Genomic DNA, 26,860 nt, shown 5'->3' on the forward strand with positions numbered 1-26,860 from the left:
TTTTTTCATGAAGTAAATTTAAATAAAATCATTTAATTTTGAAAATCAAACATTCATATTTAAAACACAAGTATCTAAGAGTCTTAAATGCTGCCGAAATTTTCACTGTTATAATCCTATTATTTAATAAAATTGGCAGTCATTTTTTGGTTGCTATGTTTTCACAAATATCCATGCATGATCTTTCATTGTGGCTGTTGTGCATTTGACAAAACAAGAGAATCATCAGTGAATTCCTCATATTTTCTCACCCATATGTGAAGGTCACGTTAAGCACAGTATTTTCATCTTCAATGCTCAAGATTTCTGACAGTCAGCTATTTTGACTGTTTGTCAATTTTTCAACAGTCAAAATAGCTATGTTAAACTTGATTATAGTATATTTTAATTGTCAACTTCATAAGAAGTCTTCATGAAAGATACTCAACATATTGAAATCAAAGCTAAAATATATTAAAAATTTGAGCTGTGCTCTGGAAAAATGGGGCTTAATGCATGTGCATAGGAAAATGGGGCTTAATGCATGTGCATAGGAAAATGGGGCTTAATGCATGTGCATAGAAAAAATTGTGCTACATGCATGTGCGTAGGAAAATGGGGCTTAATGCATGTGTGTAGGAAAACGGAGCTTAATGCATACACATAGAAAAATGGAGCTTAATGCATGTGCGTAGGAAAATGGGGATCAGGCTTATCAGGATGATACTTTACACATATGCATGAAGCAGAGTTTTCACAGAACGAGGCTTAAGTCTTGACTAAGATTAAAACCTACCTCCACCAGGAATCCTTTCTTGCTGCGTCGGACGTGATGAAAGCGCTTGACAAAGATGGCTATGAACTGACGCAGCGTAAGACGCCAACCAGTCACTTTTTCATGCTCACAGTGACTGAACCCGTTCTCTCCGTAATCACTTACAGGTCCGGAAATAACTGACTCTGCGAAATAAAAACGTTACATAGAATAATAAAAGCCACATGCTCAGTTCCTGAATGAAAGTCTTTATTATGCAAAATTTATACAATATAAGAACAAGCAAATTTATTGAATTCATATCCCCAGGCATATAAATTTGATGTATTGATGGGTGCAGAACTAATTACAAAGGTTATTATTTCTATGCATTGAATCTCCACTTTGAGATCTTTATATTCATGAGTTTTATGTAGAAATCTTGTATAGTATCGGAGATATAGCCCTGAAAAGTCACATCACAAAAATACAACGAAGGGCAATAACTCTTATTGAAGAAAGTGTAGCATTATGGTTCCTGTGCATGCCACTTCTCCTCATTTATATCTATACACCAAAGAAGTCTCATGATGAAATCTTACATAGTTTATGAGATATAGCCCATAAAAAATAATACAAATCATAGTGCAATTACTCTTATTTAGGAAAGTGTAGGGTTATGGTTCTTATGCATGGACTTTTCCTCATTGATATATACACACCTTGAAGTTTCATGTTGATATCTTATAGTTTCAGAGATATAGCCCTAAAAAGCTTGTGACAGACGGATGGACTGACAGACAAACGAACTTACAGACAACGCCAATTCTATATCCGTCCGCTATTGGCAGGGGATAATAACAGTTAACCCAACATTGCAAAAGGCATCAGTGCTTTAGTGCTCTATATCAACAATATATCTTATATTAATCTGACATGAGAATAGTAGCTGGTAAAATTAAAAGCTTTCATACCAGTACTCAATATTTAATTACTATTATCACTCAATTATTATTTTGTCATACATGTATATTGTTTTGGCAAACATTTTTTTAAATCATCACCATTAATTGCATGCTTAAAGAACTATTATTCATACTATATATCTTAGCCTAACTCTGTGAAAATGGGGCTTAATGCATGTGCTTAAAGTCATGCCAGATTAGCCTGAGCAGCATGCAGAGGCTTATCAGGTAAAACAATGTACGGAAAAATTTGTTTTTTTGACGAGAAGGGACTTCCTTTAAACAAAAAAATACCATAAAATCTGAAAGTATCTTCCGAGGTTACCTTATGTAAATGCGCAGACTAATCATCGATAATACTGCACAAACAGGAATTAAGCCCTGTTTTCACAGAGCAAGGTTCCTAATTGAGTTTTAAATGATAGTAAAGCAACATTAAAGTATCACTCACATGGCTAAAATCTTTGCTTATGCATGCATAATGACTTTAATTTTCAACTATAATTTGAATTATTTCTCGACTCTGTCTCTGTAATATCTCATTTATAATATTTATCAATTGCTTAGGCTAATGAATAAAGGAGATTACAGTGTATTGCATGTGTTGAAAAAAAACTCAAGAGAAATTTAATGTTTTCAAGAACAGCCCTGAACATGCTTGAAAGGCGTAGAAACAGACAGGATAAACAAAAAAAATATCAGCATCAGCAATTTCCTGGATCAGTTGATGAAACCATTCTTAAAGAAAATCATTAAGAACTTTCAACTATTTCTAACCCAAAAATGCTTATCTATGGAAATCATTGCATTTTTATTGTTTGTTTTCTAGAAAAACATTTACAAACCTTCAACATAAATTTGTTTTGGAGAAGCCTTGTATAAACTAATAGTTATAATATATCATATTTAAACAAGGGAAAATATCATCACAAAACCAGGTTTTCATTTTTTTTTATTTATAACTAGAGCTCTGTCAGTGTCATAGACGTGACATATACCCCCACATGCTGCATTGACACAGAATATTTTGCATGCTGTCTTCACAAAACATGAGAAGCTAATTTATGGCACTTTTTAAGAATTATTATGGCATTATCATTTATGGCCATTTTGACCTTTGAACTCTTGAATTCTTTCGCATGACATGCCATCCAATGACTGTGAACAAAATTAATGTACAGAGTCATTTTAAAATCTCACAATGAATTACATACATGTAGTTATGGCCCAGTCAAGCTCATTTATGGCCAATTTTGACTTTTGAACTCCAAGTGTGACCTTGACCTTGGAGATATCGAAATAATCCTTTTGCATGACACACCAGCCAATGTTTAAGAACAAAAACGTACGAGTAATTTTAAAATCTCACAATGAATGACATAGTTATGGCCCAGACATGACCATTTTTGGCCATTTTTTACCTTTGAACTAAAAGTGTGACCTTGACCATTGAGATATCGACATAATTCTTTCCCATGACACACCGTCTAATGATAGTGAACAAATGCACAGAGTAATTTTTGTATCTCACAATGATTGACATAGTTATGGCCCGGACAAGATCATTTATGACCATTTTTGACCTTTGAACTCAAAGTGTGCCCTTGACCTTGGAGATATCGACGTTATTCTTTCCCATGACACACCGTCCAATGATGGTAAACAAATGTGCCAAATGATTTTAAAATCTCACAATGAACGACATAGTTATGGCTTTGACAAGCACATTTATGGCCATTTTTGACCTTTGAACTCAAAGTGTGACCTTGACACGGAGATATCGATGTAATTCTTTCGCATGATACACCATCCAATGATGGTGAACAAATGTGCCAATGATTTTAAAGTCTCAATAAATGACAAAGTTATGGCCCGGACAAGCTTATTCCGCCCGCCCACCAATGTAACAAGACTTTTGCCAAAGCAATATATGTCCCCTACCGGCTCCACCATTGTCAGATTTTTTATTTTTTTTTAATTTTATTTGTTGCCATAGCAACCAGAATTTTTGACGTAGAAAGAAAATGAAATAACGTGCATAATGTCAATATTGCCATCTAACCATGCTTCAAGATTCATGAAAAATATGAAGAAGTTTTTAAATTAATCGCAGGGTCTAGAAAAGTGTACAGGATCCACCATTTTCAGCACAATTTCTAGTCTATTTGTTGCCATAGCAACCAAAATTCTTGACATAGGAACAAAATGAAATGACGTGTATAATCTCCATATTGCCATCTGTCCATGTTTCAAGTTTCATGAAAAAATATGAAGAACTTTTAAAGTTATAGCAGGATCCAGAAAAGTGTGACAGACTGACAGACAGATGGACGGACGGACACACAGAGCGAAAACCATAAGTCCCCTCCAGTGAAACCGGTACGGTCAATAACCAGTTTTTTCCTTTGGAAAACAAGGTTAATAATTATCTTAATTTATTTGTTTTCTTCTCTAGTTTACAAGCGAAATTTAACTACAAAATGCATACAAAATAGGAATACTGATTTAAAACAAAAGATAGCAATTTTAATGTCAAACAAAGGCCTTGAATAATTGTATCTGCATGCTTATACAAGTACAGAAACAGATTTATTTAAATACGAATTGTATACCTCCACCCATCAAACGTGTGCGTGCTTTATACAGAAAAATAAACTAGTACAGAAATGCATTAACGTATTTTGGGCAACGTCATGTGAACCATTGTAAGCATTCAATATGTAAATGTGAAACAACACACCCAAGTCAAGTTGAACAATTACCAAACTACGATGGTACCACTTTTCCCAACAGTCAGTTCATTTTATTAAGTATGTTAACACATAAAATGAATAAAATTATTGTACATTCAAACTACCTATACACACAAAATAAAGTACAATGAAACTGATGAAAACACCATGCTCTGTTAGGAAGTATTATAATTTTAAACTCTTCAAATGTGACAATCAGTGGTATAAGTACAACCCTAAAAATTCTTATGATGGAAACCCAAGAGATGCCCAGGCATGGCGTAATGGATATGGTGTCTGCCTAGCAACCAGGAGTTCACGGGTTCGATCCTTACCACAGGAGCGTTCTTTAGATTTCCATAAAGACATCAAGTACTGGATCTAGGCCAAGAAAACAGACTCAAGAACGTCTCAATAAGCCTCAACATTTTGATGCTATCAAGCTTAAATAAATAGATTTAAACTAAGAGATGCCCACATGTTGGGAAACACCTTATGCCCCCATCACCATTCTTCACTTGTCTGCAAATAATTTACACAGAAAACGCCCCACTTCATTTGCATGGTGCCATTGTGAAGCGGATATGGTGTCCTCCTACCGACTTGAAGGAAACCATTTGGATCCCCACTGTGGATGTGTTATTTAAATCTCCTTCAAAGACACCAAGTGCTAGTTCTACCCGGGAAACCGATGCAAAAGCATTTTAATCAGCCTAAGGCTTTAATTGCAATCGGGGTTAAAAAAAAGGTTTTAACTTATATTTTCTTCAAGTAAGAAGAGAGCAGTGCAAGTGTCCTACCATTGTCCTGGTCTGCCATAAGATCAGTAGTGCTGTCCACGCGGTTGGTTCCCTGCATACGACCCAGCAGAGACAGCTTCTTCTTTCGCTTGAAACTTAGACGCGTCACATTCCTTGCTAGTCTGCCCCCTGTGGAAGAAACGCAATAACAACTGTTTAGCCCTTTAACACTTAGATATGAATTTTGATGCATTTGTAGTTCCAAAGAAAGTGAAATTTTATTAACTGGATTCAAATTTTAAAGGCTTCATTTCAAACCCATAGATACTGTTGAGCAGCAATCAGCACAAAGCCTGAACAGACTGTGAGTGACTCGCAGGCTGTTCTGGTTTTATGCTGTTTGCACATGACCATTTTCACTTTGGCTCTGAGTGGGAAAGGGTTGTAAGGGGATATCCAAGCAAATATGAGCCAAGTTCTGGGAACACTGTCTTAATGCATGCACATAAAGAACCATCACAGAGTAGATTTTGCAGTCCACACAGGCTAGTCAGAGACAACACTTTCCGCCTTAACTGGACTTTTGCTTAAAAGAGCCTTCCTTTAAACAGATACAATAAAGACAACACATTATGCACATGCATTAAGCCCCATTTTCCCACAGCAAGGCTCATAAATGAAAACATATTGGCAGAACAAACAATGATGCCAAACCACTTGAACATGCTCACCGTCGGCCATTTCATCCAGCTTGTTACGCTTGAGTTCATCAGAATCATCGTAATTCTCCTCCGCAACCTTCAGGAACACCTGACACAGAAATTTACTCCAATAAAACTGATTATGTTTAAGAACATAGAAAAAATACCATCAAAAAGGTAACTTCTCTGAAAGAAATAGATTTTTTTGACAGCTTTGTTTATCAGTATTAGTAAGAGATTTAAAACTCAAAATCTAAAAAAAAGTTTGTGTGGATATTTTCTTTTGACAAAGTATTTATGTATGTGCCAGAGCTTTCCATGGTGACATAAACATGGATAAATGCTATGGTTATTTCAAAACATTAAAATAAGCTTAATCAAACATTTAAATGGTAGCAGAATTCTATTCCATAACATTCCAATAAAATTTCACTCTTAACCCTTTCCCTCCAGAAGCAAAGGGAAAATGGCTATAGGGAACAAGCATAAAACCAGAAACGCCTGCAAGTAACTCGCAGGCTGTTCTGGTTTTATGCAATTGCTACTCAAGTATCTAAGGGCTGCAAAGGATTCAAACTTGAATCTATTAAAAACGTCTGTAATTCAACTTTATTTTCTAAGGGACAACAAACACTTCAATAAAAATACATATCTAAGCAGTAAAGGTTTCACACTAAGCCCCTACCTCCTCCAGACTGGTATCTGAAATTCCGAAGCTTGAAACACCCAAGTCATCATGTGACCTCTCAAGTTCTGAAAATAGCCGCTCGAAGTCTCCCCGTCTCGCTGCCTCATCTGGCAGCTGGTAACTCAGCTCCGTCATATTGTCTTCAACGAGCTTTGCTTCTGGAACGTACTTCTTGACGAAGGATGTCACTTTCTTCACAGAGAAGCCTGTGAAAACAGAAAATATCAAAATGAGTTTAGAAAGTTAAAAAAATCAAGAGCACCGCATAACGGGTGCCAACGCTTGGCTGCGGGTGCATTTTTTAATAAATGAAAGCTTGTCAGATTTTTTTTTTGTGTAGAGGTCACAGTGCCCTTATATTTGACCTAGTGACCCAAATATGGGTGTGGCTTGTAGAACTCATCAAGGTGCAGCTATATATGAAGTTTCAAAGTTGTAGGTGGAAGCACTTTGATTTTAGAGCCAATGTTCAAAACCTTGACAAAATTTAAAGGTTTTAGCACGACGCGGACAGCGGACGACACGACGAGCTGGTTATGAAAATACCTCGGGATTTCTCTGAAAACAGCAGAGCTAAAAATGCAGTCCACACAGGCTAATCATGGACAACATATTCTGTTTAGCCTGGATTTTTGTTAAAGTTTTTTTTTAAACAAAAAAGTCCATTAAAGTGTAGAAGAGTGTTGTCCCTGATTAGTCTGTGCTGACTGTACAGGCTAATCTGGGATGACACTTTAAGCACATGCATTAAGCCCAGTTTTCCCAGAACCAGGCTCCTTGTAGTCACCTGGATATGCTGCATCTGTGTTAGGTGGTGTTGGAGGATCGCTGTCTGATTTCCCCTCTGTAAACCCCTCATCCACCTCACTGGGCATTGAGGGCTGTAACAAAAGTAGTGAACATAACATAACAATCATTTTTTGTAATTCCAAACATTTTCTTCTGTGTACCTCTTATCCACCTCACTGGGCACTAAGTGTTGTAATAAAAAAATCACATTTATTTCAATTATTTATAAAATGCAAATTTTAGAAGGGAGAAAGGGCACTTTCTCCCTTATTCTATATTGCAAACCTTGTATTTACTTTACTGTTAACGAATGGCTGTTAGAAAATTAGCAAACATTAAAATTACACATGCTTTTATTCAAATTAAGGGAAAACATATAATTAAACTTCATTATGACTCTTATGACCCTCACTGCTCCCTATTCAAGTTACTGACAAGAAAAAGAAAGAACCATATGTGTTTGACATGCAAAGACCTGCCCTCAGTTGATAGCGGATGGCATATTTCTTAGTTCAAATTAGGTCAAGGTTGCAGTGAGGATGGGTGATGTTGGTGGTCGGGGAATAATCTTAAACAACAACTGTGTATAGATGGGCATTCCAAAAACTATGATTATTATGCCTCTTGAATCAAGGGCTTCAAGGCATTAAAATAAACTCCTAAAACAGTTTGGGAGAAAATATCATATGACCCATGTCGTGCAAAAATTAGAGGATAATACACGGCTGAGCCGGGCGGGGCCTTGATAATCTGCCCGCAGGGTGCATAACAGCCCAAAGGCTTTAGCCCGAGGGCTGTTTGCGACCTACTGCCAATTATCACTGCCCGGCCCGGCTCAGCCGTGTATTAACGTCTATAATATATATCTTACTTTTATACTAAATTATAGATGGGCACAGGTTTTGAGTAATAAAATCATTCTATTTTGGTCCTTCACTAAAATTTATGAAGAACCAGCTCTCCGTACTTATATTTTCATTGAATTGATTACGCAATTTATGAAGTATCTCGTGTGACGTAATTTAAATGACGAAACTAGATCTAGCTAGACGCTTTGGATTTAAGGACAACAACAAATTGGACTTGGGGTGTTTTTATTTAACAGTTAAATATTTTTAAGCATCGAACGATTAGTGTGTGTGTTTACGATGGATTATTATAATATTATGAATGTGAATAACAGTGTTGGGATATAAAACTGGAATGAAACTGGTGAGACTGCATTTTCGATTTCGTTAAAATGTCGAATGTACTCGAATAACGCGTTGTTTTGTTGAACAATTGATGGATTAAATTTAAGAAAAGTGTCAGTGTATTGTTCCTCAACTGTTCAAAGGAGATCGATGATGAATTAAAAGGGTAATTTCTTTGATGAATAAGTCGTTCCTTTGTCAGTCGATTAAAGAATGTCTATCCACAAAGAATTGCCTGCTTACATCATTGCTTTAAAATGGAAAAGATGGATGGCTATGAAGACATGTGTCCAGAATTTTAACTTGTCATGGAAGCAAATTAAACTTTACAAAAATAAACATGGTTATTGCACAACTTCGATGAGTAGAACAATAACCAGTAGATGCTTTTCTTTTGTATGGCTAAGAATGAATGTGGACACCATTTTTTTCCAGTTGAACGTCACGCGCACACATTCTGAGGGCCTAGGGCCGAATATTTATAATTACTCCGCAATGGTGATAATGGCATGAAAAACAGTACAAATGTGTTACTATATATAGTAAGGTATGTATTATTAGGTGTTATGCCATATGCGGCCAGCTTACCTCTAGACAAGCCTGCACAATATTAGGGGACAGGGTTGCTCCAGACGAGACTGCGCAACTGCGTCTACACTGGGCATATGACATAAGGCCTATTTACCCATGTCTCCGCTTATTTAATAACCAAACACACCTTTTTAACGGACTGCTAAAATAAATATATTCAATGTAGCTCAGATTTGTTGTTTGTTTACCAACCTGCTCCTAAAATCTGCTGTTTTTAACTGTCTTTGGTGTTAAAATATATATTTGAACTTACATTTAAAAAAAATATTCTTGAATACAAATGCCAGTGAACATTACAGTGCGTAAACAGTGATGTAGAATACTATTTTTATAACCAAGAAAAACACTGATGGATTTTTTTTCTCAAAACATTCAGGTGCCAATATGGACCTTTTACGTTCCTTATGTTAACAATATTGTGTGTGCTAGTTGCATGTTGTGTTAACATTTTGAAAGACATGCAGGGGTGATTGTAAGGTTTCACATGCATAGATTCTCAGTAATATTTACTTAAAAAAGCTGCAGCATTTTCTTGAGCAATCGGTAATATAATATATGAGCCTCCCTCTGGGCAAACAGATCTTAATGCATGTGCGTAAAGTATCAGCCCAGATTAGCCTGAGAAGTCTGCACAGGCTAATCAGGGACGACACTTTTTGCTGTTATGGATTTTTTCTTTTAAAGGAAGTAACTTCTAATAGAAAATCCACTCTGGATGGATTCCCTGGTTAACCTGTATGACTGCACAGGCTTATCTGGTTAACCTGTATGACTGCACAGGCTTATCTGGTTAACCTGTATGACTGCACAGGCTAATCAGGGACGACTATTTTTGCTGTTATGGATTTTTTCTTTTAAAGGAAGTAACTTCTAATAGAAAATCCACTCTGGATGGATTCCCTGGTTAACCTGTATGACTGCACAGGCTTATCTGGTTAACCTGTATGACTGCACAGGCTTATCTGGTTAACTTGTACAATTGCACAGGCTTATTTGGTTTACCTGTATGACTGCACAGGCTTATCTGGTTAACCTGTTTGACTGCACAGGCTAATCTGGTTAACCTGTATGACTGCACAGGCTAATCAGGGACGACTCTTTTTGCTTTTATGGATTTTTTCTTTTAAAGGAAGTAACTTCTAATAGAAAATCCACTCTGGATGGATTCCCTGGTTAACCTGTATGACTGCACAGGCTTATCTGGTTAACCTGTATGACTGCACAGGCTTATCTGGTTAACTTGTACAATTGCACAGGCTTATTTGGTTTACCTGTATGACTGCACAGGCTTATCTGGTAAACCTGTACGACTGCAAAGGCTAATCTGGGACGACACTTTACGCACATGCATAAAGCTGCATTTTTCCAGGGCACAACTCACATATCAATTTACTTAGGCAGCTAAACTGTCTTTTACTACTAGTCTGACTGATAAACTGTGTAACAACTTTAGTGTGCATGTACCTTTTTATAATAGGTTTTATTATTGTGATAATATTTCCCCTATAAAATAGTTGCTCATTACTGCCACTCAGACTACATGTATAACAAATAATGCTCTTTGAACATAATATCTTTAATAGATTTATTTCTTATACTCAAACCTTGGATCGCATATACATATAAAGCTATTACTACCTAACCCAATAACATGCACTAATATTTGTGTCTTTTAAAAATACAGAAACAGATGTTTTATCAAAACTTTTTCTGTTCATGCTTTTTTCAAATAATCTATGCAATGTTTCGAAAGCAGGAATGCAATAGGCAGCATGCAATTCATGAGCTGGATAGTGTCGCAGAAAATGCTGAACATTGCCAGGCAATTGTGAAGCATGATTTACACAAGCGATCATGACTATGAAAGTATTGAACATGGCTGCAATAATCTGACTATAGACTGTGACAATTACTGTACAAATATCAACAGCTTACTTGACGGTTATTTTCCTCCAACTGAAAATTGACATAGTCACATAAAATAACAGACTGAAGGGTAGGTAGTCTGATCCCAAAGCGGACAATAAAACTTTCATATATACATGAAACAAACGCCTACACTGTTTAAAGAATTAACAACAAACTGAAAAAAACAATTCTGCTCCTACAAATCAAAAGGGAATAAAAAATAAACTTAAATATGTCATCTCATCTTTGACAACAATTGACCCAGGTTTTTAAACATTTCTGAACAAACTTATCATTGTTTCACACTTACCAAAAATGCTTTTTTCGAAACCTACATAGAAATGAGCCGTGCTCTGGGAAAACAGGGCTAAATGCATGTGCATAAAATGCTGTCACTGATTAGCCTGTGCAGTATGCACAGGCTAATCAGTGACAACACTTTTTCACATATACTGGATTTTTGCTAAGAAGAGACTTCCTTTAAATGAAAAAGACAATAAAAGCGATGTCCCCAGAGCGAGACTCAAATCAAGAAATTAAAGGCCATTCAGAACACTTACCGAAACTTTCGTAATGGACCGCATAACAAAAACTAGACTTAAACCTTTCATATCATCCTTCCTCACACAGGAACTAAGATTTCTAAAACTGCTTTTTGTTACTTGTCATTAATTAAGTATTCCCTCTTTCAAAATCTGAGAAGAAACTAGTAATCAGGGACGACACTTTAAAAACCTCCAAAAAAACCTTATCATTATGTACCACTTACAATGTATCTTCTTTTTAAAATAAAAAAAATAATCAAGAAGTCAAATGCCATTCAGAAACACTAAAGCCTTCGTAATGGACCAATTAAAAACCCTTATCATTATGTTACATTAACAAAGTATCCTCTTTTAAAAATCATTCAATCAAACCCCATTTAGAAACACTTACCAAAACCTTTGTAATGGACCGCACACTGGTTGCTGACATGGCCGATGTTGGTCGCGGCTCGATGTTTGTCATCAGCTGCTCTTTCAAGATGGCGTCCTCGTCGATGTCTCGGTCACTTCGCACCAAGGTCAGGTAGTAGCCTGGACAGGACATATAACTATCATTATTAATATCCTTTAAAGCATAAGATACATTTATTTTTATCATAATTATTATTACTAATCTTCTTTTTATTATTATTAGTGTTATTATTAATATTATTGGTAACTACTTTTTATGTAAAAATCACTATTATCATCATATCCCAAATGAATTCAATATAAATATTGCATTTTATGTTCTCAAATGTATATTTTGTAAATTACACCATCTACATTTATGCATGTCTGTCACCCTCATAATATGTTAACACCATCCCAAGGGAAAGACCCCCAATAATGTTGCAGAACTTTAGGTCTAAACTTAGGGTCTGCGTTGAGGTTTTTAAATCTGCGTTTAGGTTTCGAAAAAGCGTTTTTCGGGGGCATATGTCATCCTATGGTGACAGCTCTTGTTTCCATTATGTATGAATGGTCAAATGTATATATTTTAAACAACATTATTATTTGCTTTTGAAAACAAAATATGTTGAAAGAAAAGTAAAGTTACCGTTTCCATAGCGATTCTTCAGAAAGAGGCTGGACCCAACGCAGCAGAGCTGACCCTGCGAGATGATCGCTATCCTGTCACCGAGCACGTCTGCTTCATCCATATGGTGGGTGGACAGGATTATGGTGCGACCTAGAACGTTACGAGAGCTGTTGAACAGTTAAGTCTGGCTATGAGTAAACTGGGCTTAATGCTTGTGCGTAAATTGTCTTCCCAGGTAAGCCTGTGAAGTAAACATAGGCTAATAATGGATGACACTTTCCGCTTTTATAGAATTTTTCTTTCAAAGGAAGTATCTTCAAAACGAAAATCCATTGTAGGCGGATAGAGTTGCCTCTGATTAGGCTGTGAAGACTGCACAGGCTTATATGGAAAACACTTTAGGCACATGCATTAAGGGCAGTTTTCACAGACTGAGGCTCTTTTGAATGCCAGCTTAGTTAAAATATGTGACCTTAAATGTAACTAGTTGAATGAAATCTCGAGTTAAAATATAAACTAATAAATGGTTAATGCCATGAAATATATTTTTTAAAACTAAAAACAGGCATCCTACCTTTCTTCAGCTTGAGAAGTAGCTGCCATATTGCCCTCCTTGCATACGGGTCGACACCAGCAGTGGGCTCATCCAGAATCACCGTTTTAGAGTTGCCCACAAATGCTATGGCTACTGATAACTTCCTTTTCATACCACCTGGATACAAACATTAACACAGAATTATGTGATTTGATTGGTAAACAAGTTATAATGTTAATCATTTATTATAAATGTAATTCATGTACAACATCATTGGCAACAATGCATATACATATATTCTACAATATTGACGCTTCAAGCCATAAATATTAAATCAGAGCTTCTAAGCTATCATAGCGATACAAGAAGAAAAAATATTTTTATATTATATGTTATCGAATTTCATTACAAATATAATTTCTTTTAAAGCTGAACATGATAACTTGAAAAAAGCTAGAAGCACACTTGTTTTAAAACCCTTTCTATCTACACTATGTCAGTTACGCATTTTTTTTAATTGGGCTAAATTGCATCAATGTGACAAAATATGGATTTTTTGTTTGTTTTGTTTTTGTAGACAAAAACAATTAAAATTGAGAATAAATGTGTTTTAAATATTTTATTTAATAAGGTTCAAATTAGACAGTCAAAATGAAATAAATGTTGCAATTTATATACAAAAATGATAATTATTTTTTAAAACCTAAAATCAGAATTTTAGGTAGTCATTTGGAACAAATATATCTTTTTTTGAGATAGAAAATGGGGCTGAATTTTATTTCCAAATTAAAACAAAATACAGCACAGATATGTGAGAGCACTTTACCGGAGAGGTTACTGGAGAGCTCCTGACGTTTGTGTGGCAGGCCCACGTCCTTGATCATCTGTTCCAGTTCATGTTTGACCTCGTTTGCAGACGCCCCCTTGAGACGCGCATAAAACCACAGGTGTTCCTCCACTGTCAGCCTGGAGAAAAAGAAACAAATTACATAGTAAAAACAATCCTTGTTATGGGAAAAGTGGGATTAATGCGTGTGCATAAAGTAACACTTTCAGCTTTTATGGAATTTTTGTTTTAAAGGAGGTTGATTCTAAAATACAATCCAGTGTAGGCAAAACGTGCCGTCCCTGATGAGCCTTTGCTTACTGCACAGGCTTATCCAGTACTACACTTTACCCACATGCGTGAAGCCCAGTTTTCCTGGTGCACAGGCTTATCCAGTACTACACTTTACCCACATGCATGGCACAGGCTTATCCAGTACTACACTTTACCCACATGCATGGCACAGGCTTATCCAGTACTACACTTTACCCACATGCATGGCACAGGCTTATCCAGTACTACACTTTACCCACATGCATGACACAGGCTTATCTAGTACTACACTTTACCCACATGCATGACACAGGCTTATCCATTACTACACTTTACCCACATGCCTGACACAGGCTTATCCAGTACTACACTTTACCCACATGCATGACACAGGCTTATCCAGTACTACACTTTACCCACATGCATGACACAGGCTTATCCAGTACTACACTTTACCCACATGCATGACACAGGCTTATCCAGTACTACACTTTACCCACATGCATGACACAGGCTTATCCAGTACTACACTTTACCCACATGCATGGCACAGGCTTATCCAGTACTACACTTTACCCACATGCGTGGCACAGGCTTATCCAGTACTACACTTTACCCACATGCATGACACAGGCTTATCCAGTACTTCACTTTACCCACATGCCTGGCACAGGCTTATCCAGTACTACACTTTACTCACATGCATGACACAGGCTTATCCAGTACTACACTATACCCACATGCGTGACACAGGCTTATCCAGTACTACACTTTACCCACATGCATGACACAGGCTTATCAAGTACTAGACTTTACCCACATGCATGACACAGGCTTATCCAGTACTACACTTTACCCACATGCCTGACACAGGCTTATCCAGTACTACACTTTACCCACATGCATGACACAGGCTTATCCAGTACTACACTTTACCCACATGCATGACACAGGCTTATCCAGTACTACACTTTACCCACATGCATGACACAGGCTTATCCAGTACTACACTTTACCCACATGCATGACACAGGCTTATCCAGTACTACACTTTACCCACATGCTTGAAGCCCTGTTTTCCTGGAATGAGGCTCAAATTGTTCTGGCGTAATTTTTGGAACTTCTGGAAAATCATGATTGACTACAGCATCAATGTTAAATCAAAATAAGAAAAACTTAATTAGTTCTCAATATATTGTCAAATATTGGTTATCATGACTTTTTTAACAATCATTCTATCTGATTCAAAAACATTTAAAAGTACAAAGAAGTAATTTATTGAATTACAATGCATTTTTTACCATTGCTCTTATACACAAATCAATGTTTAGAGCTTTTTAAAATGTACATCAATGTTTCACTATTGTTTCATCTGACCTTAACAAACACACTATTATTTTCTGTACTGTGTTTTCAAATTACGCTTTTTATAAAAACTGGACTTTCTATGAATTATTTTCTGCAGAATCCCTAAATGCACTTAATCAACATGTTATGGGCTTCCTTTAGACCCCTGGAGGCAAGACAATTACCCTGCTATTGTGGATATAGCTATTCATAACTATTACCTGCTGATCTTAAAAGCTTTAAGAAATATTTTTTAGCTCCATTCTTGGAAAACTCTACTAAATGTGCGTACACTGTTGTCCCAGATTAGCCTATGCAGTTTGCAAAGTATGGTCAGGGACGACAATTGCCCGTTTAATGGAATTTTTTCTTTAAAAGAAGTGTGTACCTAGAGAAAATAAAGACGCAAAGGGTCTTCCTTGATTAGCCAGTGCAGACTGCACAGGCTAACCCTTTCCCATCAGAAGCAAATTAAAAATGGTTATGTGCAAAGAGCATAAAACCAGAACAGCCTGCAAGTAACTCACAGTCTGTTCAGGTATTATGCTGTTTGCAGCTCATCAGTATCTAAGGGTTGGAAATGAAGCCTTTAAAACTTGAATTTAGTAAGAAAGGTCTTTAATTAAATCTAACTTTCTAAGACACTACACATGCATGAAAAAACGTATGTAAGTGGTAAAGGGTTAATTACTTAGAGACAACACATGCATTAGGCCAAGTTTTGCCAGATTGAGGGTCATTATTCCTTTTTTTAATCATCCGCTTACTTCAAACATGGATGCAACAACTAAACTTCATTAATCATTAGTCAAAGAGGCCCAAACCTGCCCAGGTTGTGTGGAAAGTGGTCCATGTCATAATAGAGGAAATTAATTAAAGAAACGCTCTAATGCCTTTCAGTCCTAAACTGGATTGTCTTTAGAAGAGATTCCCTTAAATAGTTTTTTTTCATAAAAGTGGAAAGCATCATCCCAGAGCGTGCCTCATTTATTATTCCTTTGTATATGAAACATGATGTGTTATGAAACACTATGTCCCCCCCCATATATTTTTACCCTAAAGAAAGATTGACCTTGACCTTTCACCAAACAAAATGTGCAGCTCCATGAAATACACATGCATGCAAAATATTTATCTTCAATATTGCAAAAGTTATGGCCAATGTTAAAGTTTGACGCAAACAAACAAACCAACAAACGGACAGGGCAAAAACAATATGTCCCCAAGTATAGACTGGGGGACATAAAAAAAGTCTCTGTCTTCAAACATTGATGAAACCACTACACTGCATTACTCACCAGTCAAAGAGGACGTTGTGCTGGGGACATGTGCCGAGATTGTGTCTGATGTGGTCCATGTCATAGCGAATGTCCTTGCCGTGGATGTAGGCCGTGCCGTCAGTTGGTGGGAATAAGCCCGTCAAAATAGACCTGAAAGTTATCAACACAGTCGCTATAGAGATTTCATATATACTTTACTATTTTTTACAAGAAAGAGACACCATTTATGTGTGAATAGCCCATTCAAATAAACCTGAAAATTATATACACGGTTACTATAGAGATTTAAAATTTCCACAAGATAAAGAAGGGTGTAAAAACTGTGTTATCTGAAATGAAGTAACATTTCAAATTTCAATTTTCAACATACACTAAACAAATTCCTCTATTTGTTGTATTGATCAGGATTCAAAACCAAGTCCCTTCTAAGCAAAAATCATGTCTAGGCCAAAAGTATTGTCCCAGATTAGCTTGTGTGGACTGCACAGGCTAATCTGGGACAACAAATAAAGCACATACATTAAGCCCCGGTTTTCCCAGACAGAGACTCAAACTCAAACATACATGGTGGTGGTTTTTCCGGCCCCATTGTGCCCCAGGAATGACGTGATCTGGTCTTGGTAGAAGTTAAGGTTCAGCCCATCCACTGCTGGTTTCTTTGACGATGCATACTTCTTCTTCAGGTTTCTTATTGCCACTCCGATCTTTTTGTCCTTTGGCTCAGCCTCCATTGTGTCTGTGTCTAGAAAACATGAATTACCTTATTACCTTAAGGTGTGATTTTAAGTATCAATTTACAGAAGGTAACACAACGCTGTGCAAAGACAGCACAAAACTCTTTGTTTTAAATAATGTTAGCTACACTCGATCGCATTGCTAAATGACCTTTTCCATATAAAGAAAGAATGATATATAGAGATTTCAAAGATTTATGTCAGTGAACATCTTAATTTTAGCAGAAAACAAATTGAATATAATAAAAAAGAGTTTATTTTCACATAGATCTTATAGTACTCAAGTTAAGTAAAAGTTGGCAAAAAACACAAAGAACTAACTACTTCCATATAATTAAGAATTCATAGCTCAGTTTTTGCCCTTTAAGTAAGATATCTACACCTCCTTACTTGGACCATGGTTAATTTCAGCCTTGTTCTACGAAAACTAGGGTTAATACATGTGTGCAAAGTGATGTCCCAGATAAGCCTATACAGCCTCTATAGGCTAATCAGGGACGACACTTTCTGCTTTTATGGCATTAAAAAAAAAAAAATCTCTTCTAAACAAAGATCAAGTCTAGTACGATTGTGTTATCTCTCATAAACCTGTGCAGTCAGCACCAGCTAATCTGGACTGACACTTCAAGCAAATGCATTAAGCCCAGTTTTTCCAGAACTAGGCGCATTTCATCCTTTCCCACAGTAAAACTGGCAACATGCAACCAGTATAAAACCAGAACAGCCGGCCAGTTACAGTTGTATGCAATTTGCTGCTCATAAGTATCTCAGGGATGGAAATAAAGGATTAAAAACTGGAATCTAGAATTTTTTACTTAAATTTGATTTTCTAAAGGACTACAGACCCGTCAAAATGCGTATATAAGTGATATATGCGTATATAAGTGATAAACGTTAACTTTGGAACAACAAGGACCAGACAGGGCCAACTTACCACTAGGGTTGAGATTGGTCATGCCCAGCTGGTTGTCAGACCTGTCGTGGTTTGAACCGCTCGAGCCACACCAGTAGGACTTCGTGAACGGGAAGTAGAAGGGCTTCGGGATTCCATATTGACCTGTGGAACAGTAAAATAGCGGTATTGACACCATACTGTCAAATTTAATAGCTTGGGAAATTCCACAAACCAACTGAGCCTTTCACTGGCAAAAGGGGGCTTTATAAATGCTCCTAAAGTGTCATCCCAAATAAGCCTGTGCAACACTTTTGCCTTTTATATTTTTTAAACAATGTTTATTCTTAGTGAAAATACAGTTAAGGCAGATTGTGACTTTACGCACATGCATTAAGCACCATTTTTCCAGAGTGAGCCTATTACATCGTATGTAAACTGAACATCAGACCGAAAAAACAACCGCCAGACAGAGGGACTCATAAATTGTACCTACTCTTAGAAAATTGTAAAACTATTTATTCAAGCTCGATTGCATCAAAAGCCTAAGCCTTATTGAAATGCTCTCTAGTTATTTTCTGGGTAGAACCAGTACAAGGTTTCTTTGCGGAAAATCATAAGAATGCTTCCACATTGAGCATCAAACCCTCGGCCTCCTGGTTGCTGGGCAAACATCATACTCACTACTAAGACCATGTTTGTGTGGGTAAAAATAAAGTCAGACACATACCTGGAAAGACGGCCTCGATGTACCAGGTGGCGAGCCCATAGAGGAACATGTCAATGATCATCATGGTGATGCAGTGGAGCATGTTGAAGTCGTCATCATTCACAGGACTTATGCCCATGTTACTCCACTGCAGCCCAATGGCTTGCTCCTCCCACAGCGCAATGAAGTTGCATCCATAACCGAAAGCAACATTCGACAATAGACCCTGAAATTTGGATTAACTAAATGTATCAAATGTGACCGAATGGCAAGCTTGACAACAGATACTGAAATTTGGATAGGCTCAAAGTTGCACCCATGAAGGAAAGCCATATGTGACAGCAAACCAGAAAATATGGATTTGTTCAAAGTTGTTAATGTACCTGTGACTAAAAGTTACGTTCCACAACAGACACTGAAATTTCAATTTACTCACATGAACAAAACGCCTGGTTTGACAACAGACTATGAAATGAAGTTTCACCCATGACCAAAAGCCATGTTCAAAAACAGTTCTTGCAATTAAGTTTCACCTGTGAAAGAAAACCCTGTTTGTTAACAGACAATACCATTTCAATTTACTCACATGACAAAACACCACAGTTGACAATGAATAAACCAAAGCTATTAAGAATTTGCCAATATTAATAAAAGTTTCTTACAAACCAAAATGCTTACAATTGCATTTGAGAACGTTAAGTCCATACTGTTTTTAAAATATTCAACAAATGAACATTTCCAGTTTTCATTAAAACTCTTCTAGCGATTGTTTCAAAGAACAAAAATACCATGTTCTGGAAAAACTGGGCTTCATGCATGTGCGTAAAGAGTTGTCAAAGATTAGCCTGTGCAGTCAGCAAAGGCTTATTAGAGACAACACTTTCAGCTTTTATGTAATTGTTTTCATAAAGGAGGTCAATTCTAAACAAAAATCCAGTGTTGGTGGAGTGTTGTGGCAGATTAGCCTGTGAGGACAGCACAGGCTAATTAGGGAAAAAACTTTTAGAATATGCATTAAGACCAGTTCTCCAAAACGCTGTCGAAATTTTTACAAACAAAAAATATGCTTTTCACACAATATTTGTCTTCCTCTAATCTAGTACTAAAAACAACAACAACTCACCACAGACATTTTAACCCTCCTAGGTAGCACATCGTCGAACTGTAACATCAGCATGTAGGGGAGATAACCCAGGAAGTATATAAAGCCTGCGCAGCAGGCGGCAAGGTTCGGGCGTGAGAAAAACACGCTGATCAGGAAACAGAAGATTATGGTCACCGTGGTGAACAATGTCAGGAAAAATAGCACGGCCGAGGGGTCGGAATGCTCTAGAACTTTTCCAACCTGAAACAGAAAAGGGTAATATGTGTAATGGAATCAGTATGAAATACTGATAAGTGTTATATGGAAAACTTATAAGTGTTTTATGGAAAACTGATAATGTGTAACATGGAATACTGATAGGTGTAACATGTAATACTGATAGGTGTAACATGGAATACTGATAGGTGTAACATGGAATACTGATAGGTGTAGCATGGAATACTGACAGGTGTAGCATGGAATACTGATAGGTGTAGCATGGAATACTGATAGATGTAACATGGAATACTGATAGGTGTAACATGGAATACTTTTAGGTGTAGCATGGAATACTGATAGGTGTAACATGGAATACTGATAGGTGTAACATGGAATACTGATAGGTGTAGCATGGAATACTGATAGGTGTAACATGGAATACTGATAGATGTAGCATGGAATACTGATAGGTGTAACATGGAATACTGATAGGTGTAACATGGAATACTTTTAGGTGTAGCATGGAATACTGATAGGTGTAACATGGAATACTGATAGGTGTAACATGGAATACTGATAGGTGTAGCATGGAATACTGATAGGTGTAACATGGAATACTGATAGGTGTAGCATGGAATACTGACAGGTGTAGCATGGAATAAAGAACATTTTGTCAACACGTTCATTCGTAGATTTTTTATTTTAACTTGTTTGTAATACTTGTTTGCGTTAAATCACAGAGGCTATAAATTGCAGTGGGGAGAAGATGTAACTTGGGAGTCACTTGCAGGAGATGGACCCTGTTTATCACATGCCAATACACTAGTTGTTTGTTATCAGGTTATTGTAACTGGACCTTTTCATTGTATGCTAATTAACTAGTTCATTGTTATGATTAGCGCATTGAATGAATGTCAACAAGTATTTTAAGTCGCTTATCCTTACTACTAGTCTACCTGACCAAAGTCAACGCTATCAATACAGCTTTACTGCATGAGCATTTTACAGGACATTTTATGTGTCAGTTAATAAGACAGCATAATGAAGTCCCCTTTGTGTAATAACCAGATATCTAAAAAGCAAAACAGATGCAGGATGCATGCCTGGATTACTGTGGATACTAATTTATTTCATGCCAACAGTAATTCAGTCTTACTTTTAATTTTGTTTCAATTATTGAACATAATTATAAGCAAGGACCTTAAAAACCGGAGAAGCAGTATAAAAGGGCCACAAACTCACAAAATGTCTACTTTACAGTTGTACACTGGTGTGTAAACAGCACAAAACAAAAATTATTATTTTCATAATATTTAAGTTTGCATTTAATATTTTTCAAATGAAATTTGGCATACATATACTTTAGTATACAAACAATATGTTTGTGTAATTTGGTGGTTGAAAGTTATATAGTTATTGACTTACAGAAAAAGTTTTTTGTTGTCTGCTTGAAATTTAAATTTCCCTGTAAATGCTAAGCACTGCCCACTTGAAAGGTTAAGAACTTCTCTCAGCCAATAGCTAGCGAATGACTCAAATCAAGTTTACATGTAAATACAGATGCAATGCCATACCAAATGGCTGTCTGCTCAAACAAGTGTTTCTATTTATAAACACTCTAATGTTATCAGCAAATCACTGGCAGATAAACTCAGCCCACTAGTTAATGCAGGTTAACATTTTACCACCGCAAAATCAAGCAGTTCAGATCCGGCTTTTAAATTCGTCAAGTAGTCTACTGATAAAAATACCGAGTATACAAAAAATTTAATGTTTGGCATATACTGTATTTTCCCTTGTATAGCGCGCATTTTTTTACCTCCAAATTTCAAATAAAAAAGTTTGTGCGGGTTATACATTGATACAACGCTAAGCTGACTGCTAAATTGCAAAAAATTCATTTCGTAATCGTAAATATTCATAATAGCTGCCATTTTTTTATTCCAGGAAACTACACGTTATAATCTTACAGACTGAAGGGGCCGTTGTCGAAACAACAAAAAGTCGGTAACGGCAGATATGAACGGGGTAGCATTAGTTATTTACAAAAAATAAAATGTTTGAATAAAGTATGCAAACATTCATTTGTGTGTGTTTGTGCACTTCTACCGCCATTTTTGGTCAGATTATGCAGCTTACGTTGGACTTGTAAAGGTATTTGGTCTATTTTGAAGGTAACCGTAGGTTTGAACAGGGACTTCTTAAGTGTTTTCCAGTTTGGTCCAGGTTTTTGGCGCCTTCATTGTTCATCCCATTCACGCCTGTGTAGTGCAACAAAGAATAACCCAACTTGTCCAAAATAATAGATTAGCAGTTTTACATCAATACTGACATATCTCAACAACTGTAGCCCTGTGTCCCATGCGCCACAAAGTTTTTATTCAGCATTCAAATTTAAAGCCCATGCTTTCCCCGAGGAAAAATGACACGATGTACATGAATTCTTATTTTCTCACGTTTTACACAAAATGCATGTGGACTGTTAATCTGTTGCTTGAAATTACATAAGTGTCAGAAAAGTATAGTGCTATGCAACCCATGCTCCTTATCATAATGGTGCTTCCTATTTTGAATGCTTAATTAAGCTTTCCAAATCCCCGGATTATTGGATTGCGCAATAGTAAAATGGCGGCCATTTTCAGTCCAATTTGGTGGTTTTATTGTCTTTAAATATTTTTGTCTCCATTTTTGCCTTAATAAAACAGCCTGCGCGCTATACATGGGGGCACACTATACAAGGGAAAATAAGGTAATAATGATTTCACAGCATTTGAAAACGAAAAAGTGTAATATGGACTTAGTATTCAATAAAGGTGGAATATTGACTTGGAATTCATTAAAGCGGAGAAAGGATAAGTGTAATACAGACTTGGAATTCAATAATAGTGGAATACAGATAGGTGTAACATGAACTGGACTTCAAAAATAATTGAATACAGATAGGTCTAATATGGACATGGGAGTTGGCGCAAGCTAATCAGGGACGACACTTTCCGCGTTTATGGAATCTTTAGTTAAAAGGACGTCTCTTCTAAACTTAAGTCCATTTGAGGCGGAAAGTGCTCTACCTGATAAGCCTGTTCGGACTACACAGGTTGATCTCAGATGAAACTGAAGCAAAGTGAAAAAGGCTAAATGCAAACAGCATAAAACCAGAACACAGAACAGCCTGGGAGTAACTTACAGTCTGTTCAGGTTTTATGCTGTTTGCTACTCACCAGTATCTAAGGATTGGAAATGTCGCCTTTCAAACTTGAATCTAGTAAGAAAGGTCTTTTATTGAATTTAACTCTCTAGGGGAATACAAACTCGTCAAAATACATATGTAAGTGGAATAGGTTTAAGCCAAGTCTTTCCAGAAAAAGGCTTATTTAAGGCCAGTACCTTGAGTAGTATAACCAGGAGGAGATTGGTGAGGAACATCATGACAAAGGCGTTGATGAACCATGCCATCCAGTGGACCCCGTTCCCGAGGCCCATGATCTTCATGATCTCTTTCAGACGGCGATCCTTCTCGTACACGATACTCTTGCACAACATGGCCGTCGTCAGGATCCATGCCAGGATCATGAACAGCGGCAGCATACGGGATATCGCGTAGATAAACCTGTGGGAAAGAAGGGGGAGCAACTGTTATTGGAGCCAATGGCTCTTCCAAAAGACTTAAAATGCACACAGAGTAAATTTCAGTTTTGATCTCAACTTAAAATGCTTTTCTTGTAGGTTTTCTGTGACAAATTAGTATCTTTTTAGTAATACCAGTGTACCGCGCTATTGAAGATTAAAATACGATTTTTGTGTTATATAAGTGTATTTGTATTTGTATAACTGTTATTCTACTGGTGTTGAAAACCCTGAATGTGAGGGGAAGGAATAAGGTGAATAGCCTAGTGGTATAATGATAGTAAAACTAACATAGGTAAGGCTGGTTTTAGTCTAAGAATTTTCACTTGCTTATTTACCATAACTAAATACGAAATGACGTTTTCATAAAAACATAAACTTACATTATCTTAACATACATGGCTTTTTTAAAGTTTGACTTAAACAAGAGAAAAAACAAGAGATGTGTTTGTCAGAAACACAATGCCCCCTAATGCGACTCTTTGATTATATTTTTTTTTACCTTTGACCTTGAAGGATGACCTTGACCTTTCACCACTCAAAATGTGCAGCTCCATGAGATACACATGCATGCCAAATATCAAGTTGCTATAATCAATATTACAAAAGTTATTGCAAAAGTTTAACCAAGGTTAAAGTTTGTGACAGACAGACAGACAGACACATACAATGACAGACAGACAGGCCAAAAACAATATACCCCCGATCATTCCATCCGGGGGCATTAAAACTTAATTTACAAACAGGCAATTTATCAAGACATTTTGACAAGAATGTTATTCTTTGTGTTGATTGTATCAGTCACCATAGAGATTATTTTATTATAATCAGTATAAAGCTATCACTAAGACACGATCTACAAAACTACATATCGCCATATTGGTGAAAAAAGGTACAATGTGCCTTCTGATTTCAATGTCACATGGTACCTTTTTGCACCCAGGGATATAACACATTCAAAACAAGAAGTGTGAGAAAACATAAAATGTTATGAAAAAATGTGAAAAATATATGGGATACATAGAAAGTTGTATAAAGGTACATAAAGATGAGCATTTTTAATTAGTGCATTATTTTGAGTAAATTGACGGTTAACAATCTATGATTAATAAACACAAAACTAAAACCACAGAAATGGAATGTTGTAAGGTTTTCCGATGAGTTTGTTTATATTTATTATTCCAACATTCAAGACTAGACTTCCCTTTTCAGACAAACAAGAAAAACAAGATCTGTCACCGTAGGATGACTTATGCCCCCTATAAACGCTTGATAGAAGTTATGAGCTTTTTTCAAAACCTAAATGCAGATTTCGAAACCTAAACGCAGACCCTAAGTTTAAGGTCAAGGTCACAGGGGTCAACATTTTTGAGCGTATGGAAAGGCCTTGTCCATATACACATGCATACCAAATATGAAGGTTATATCTCAAGGGACATAGAAGTTATGAGCATTTTTTGAAACCTAAACACAGATTTCGAAAACCTAAACACGGACCCTAAGTTCAAGGTTAAGGTCACAGGGGTCAAATTATTTGTGCGTATGGAAAGGCCTTGTCCATTAACACATGCATACCAAATATGAAGGTTATATCTCAAGGGACATAGAAGTTATGAGCTTTTTCGAAACCTAAACACAGATTTTGAAACCAAAACGCGGACCCTAAGTTCAAGGTCAAGGCCACAGGGGTCAAAATTTGTGTGCGTGTGGAAAGGCCTTGTCCATATACACATGCATACCAAATATGAAGGTTGTAGCTCAAGGGACATAGAAGTTATGAGCTTTTTTTTTCGAAAACTAAATGCAGATTTCGAAACCTAAATGCGGACCCTAAGTTCAAGGTCAAGGTCACAGGGGTCAAAATTTGTGTGCGTATGGAAAGGCCTTATCCATATACACATGCATGCCAAATATGAAATTGCTATCTGAAGCGACATAGATGATAGAAGTTATGAGCTTTTTTCGAAACCTAAACGCAAAGTGTCACGGACAGACAGACGGACAGTCCGATCACTATATGCCCTCCTTAGGGGGCATAAAAATTAAAACATTAACCTTCCTCAACCTAACATGATTTACTTTTAACCCTTTCGCTCTCAGAAGCAAAGTGTAAAATGGCTATGTGCAAACAGCATTAAACCAGAACAGCCTGGGGGTTTTATGTTGTTTGCTGCTTAGTTTCTAAGGTTTGGAGATGAAGCATTAAAAACTGAATCTAGTAAGAAAGGTCTTAAATTAAATAAAACTTTCTAAGGGACTACAAATGCGTGAAAATACGTATCTAAGTGGTAAAGGGTTAACAGTGTCTCTCAGTCATCAATGAAAATCAATATAAATGTTTTGCTAAATAAACTGGCTTTAACACTGTTTAAAAAAAACAGCAAATAACAAATATTTAAGATATATTTTCCATGATTTCTTTCAAAATAACAGCAAGAATTAGACGTACATGTTGCCTTAACATTGCTTTAAAGCTACAATTCAAAATTCAACTCACTTATCTTCCGTATAACAAGGATAAGGAAATTGCTGAGTGATGATCCCTACATCTTGCTTAAGCCCCGTTTGCAATTTGATCACCGAATGATCGATCATGTCTTGGATGTATACAAAGCCATTGAGGAAGTATTTTAGATCGGGCCACGGGCGGCGTCGGGTGCCGGGGCGGGGGTACCTTAACAAGAATTTCAAGGAAATGTTACAAGAGATTAGATCAATGATTATGAGATGC

At 36.6% G+C, this 26,860-nt stretch overlaps 1 protein-coding gene across 1 annotated transcript in view; it reads right to left on the minus strand.

The window, feature by feature from the left end:
• The window catches only part of LOC127831602 (phospholipid-transporting ATPase ABCA1-like), a 102,774-nt gene that overhangs the window by 19,677 nt on the left and 56,237 nt on the right, over nucleotides 1–26,860 (minus strand). Inside the window, 16 exon segments of the mRNA XM_052356580.1 lie at nucleotides 776–939; nucleotides 5,231–5,359; nucleotides 5,902–5,980; nucleotides 6,557–6,765; nucleotides 7,347–7,440; nucleotides 11,068–11,088; nucleotides 11,977–12,116; nucleotides 12,625–12,756; nucleotides 13,181–13,318; nucleotides 13,968–14,107; nucleotides 16,886–17,017; nucleotides 17,432–17,609; nucleotides 18,536–18,658; nucleotides 19,224–19,428; nucleotides 20,326–20,547; nucleotides 23,890–24,112. Coding sequence (XP_052212540.1) covers nucleotides 776–939; nucleotides 5,231–5,359; nucleotides 5,902–5,980; nucleotides 6,557–6,765; nucleotides 7,347–7,440; nucleotides 11,068–11,088; nucleotides 11,977–12,116; nucleotides 12,625–12,756; nucleotides 13,181–13,318; nucleotides 13,968–14,107; nucleotides 16,886–17,017; nucleotides 17,432–17,609; nucleotides 18,536–18,658; nucleotides 19,224–19,428; nucleotides 20,326–20,547; nucleotides 23,890–24,112 — 2,329 coding nt within the window.

Source organism: Dreissena polymorpha, chromosome 5, assembly GCF_020536995.1.
Source record: "Dreissena polymorpha isolate Duluth1 chromosome 5, UMN_Dpol_1.0, whole genome shotgun sequence".
NCBI classification, from domain to species: Eukaryota; Metazoa; Mollusca; class Bivalvia; order Myida; family Dreissenidae; genus Dreissena; species Dreissena polymorpha.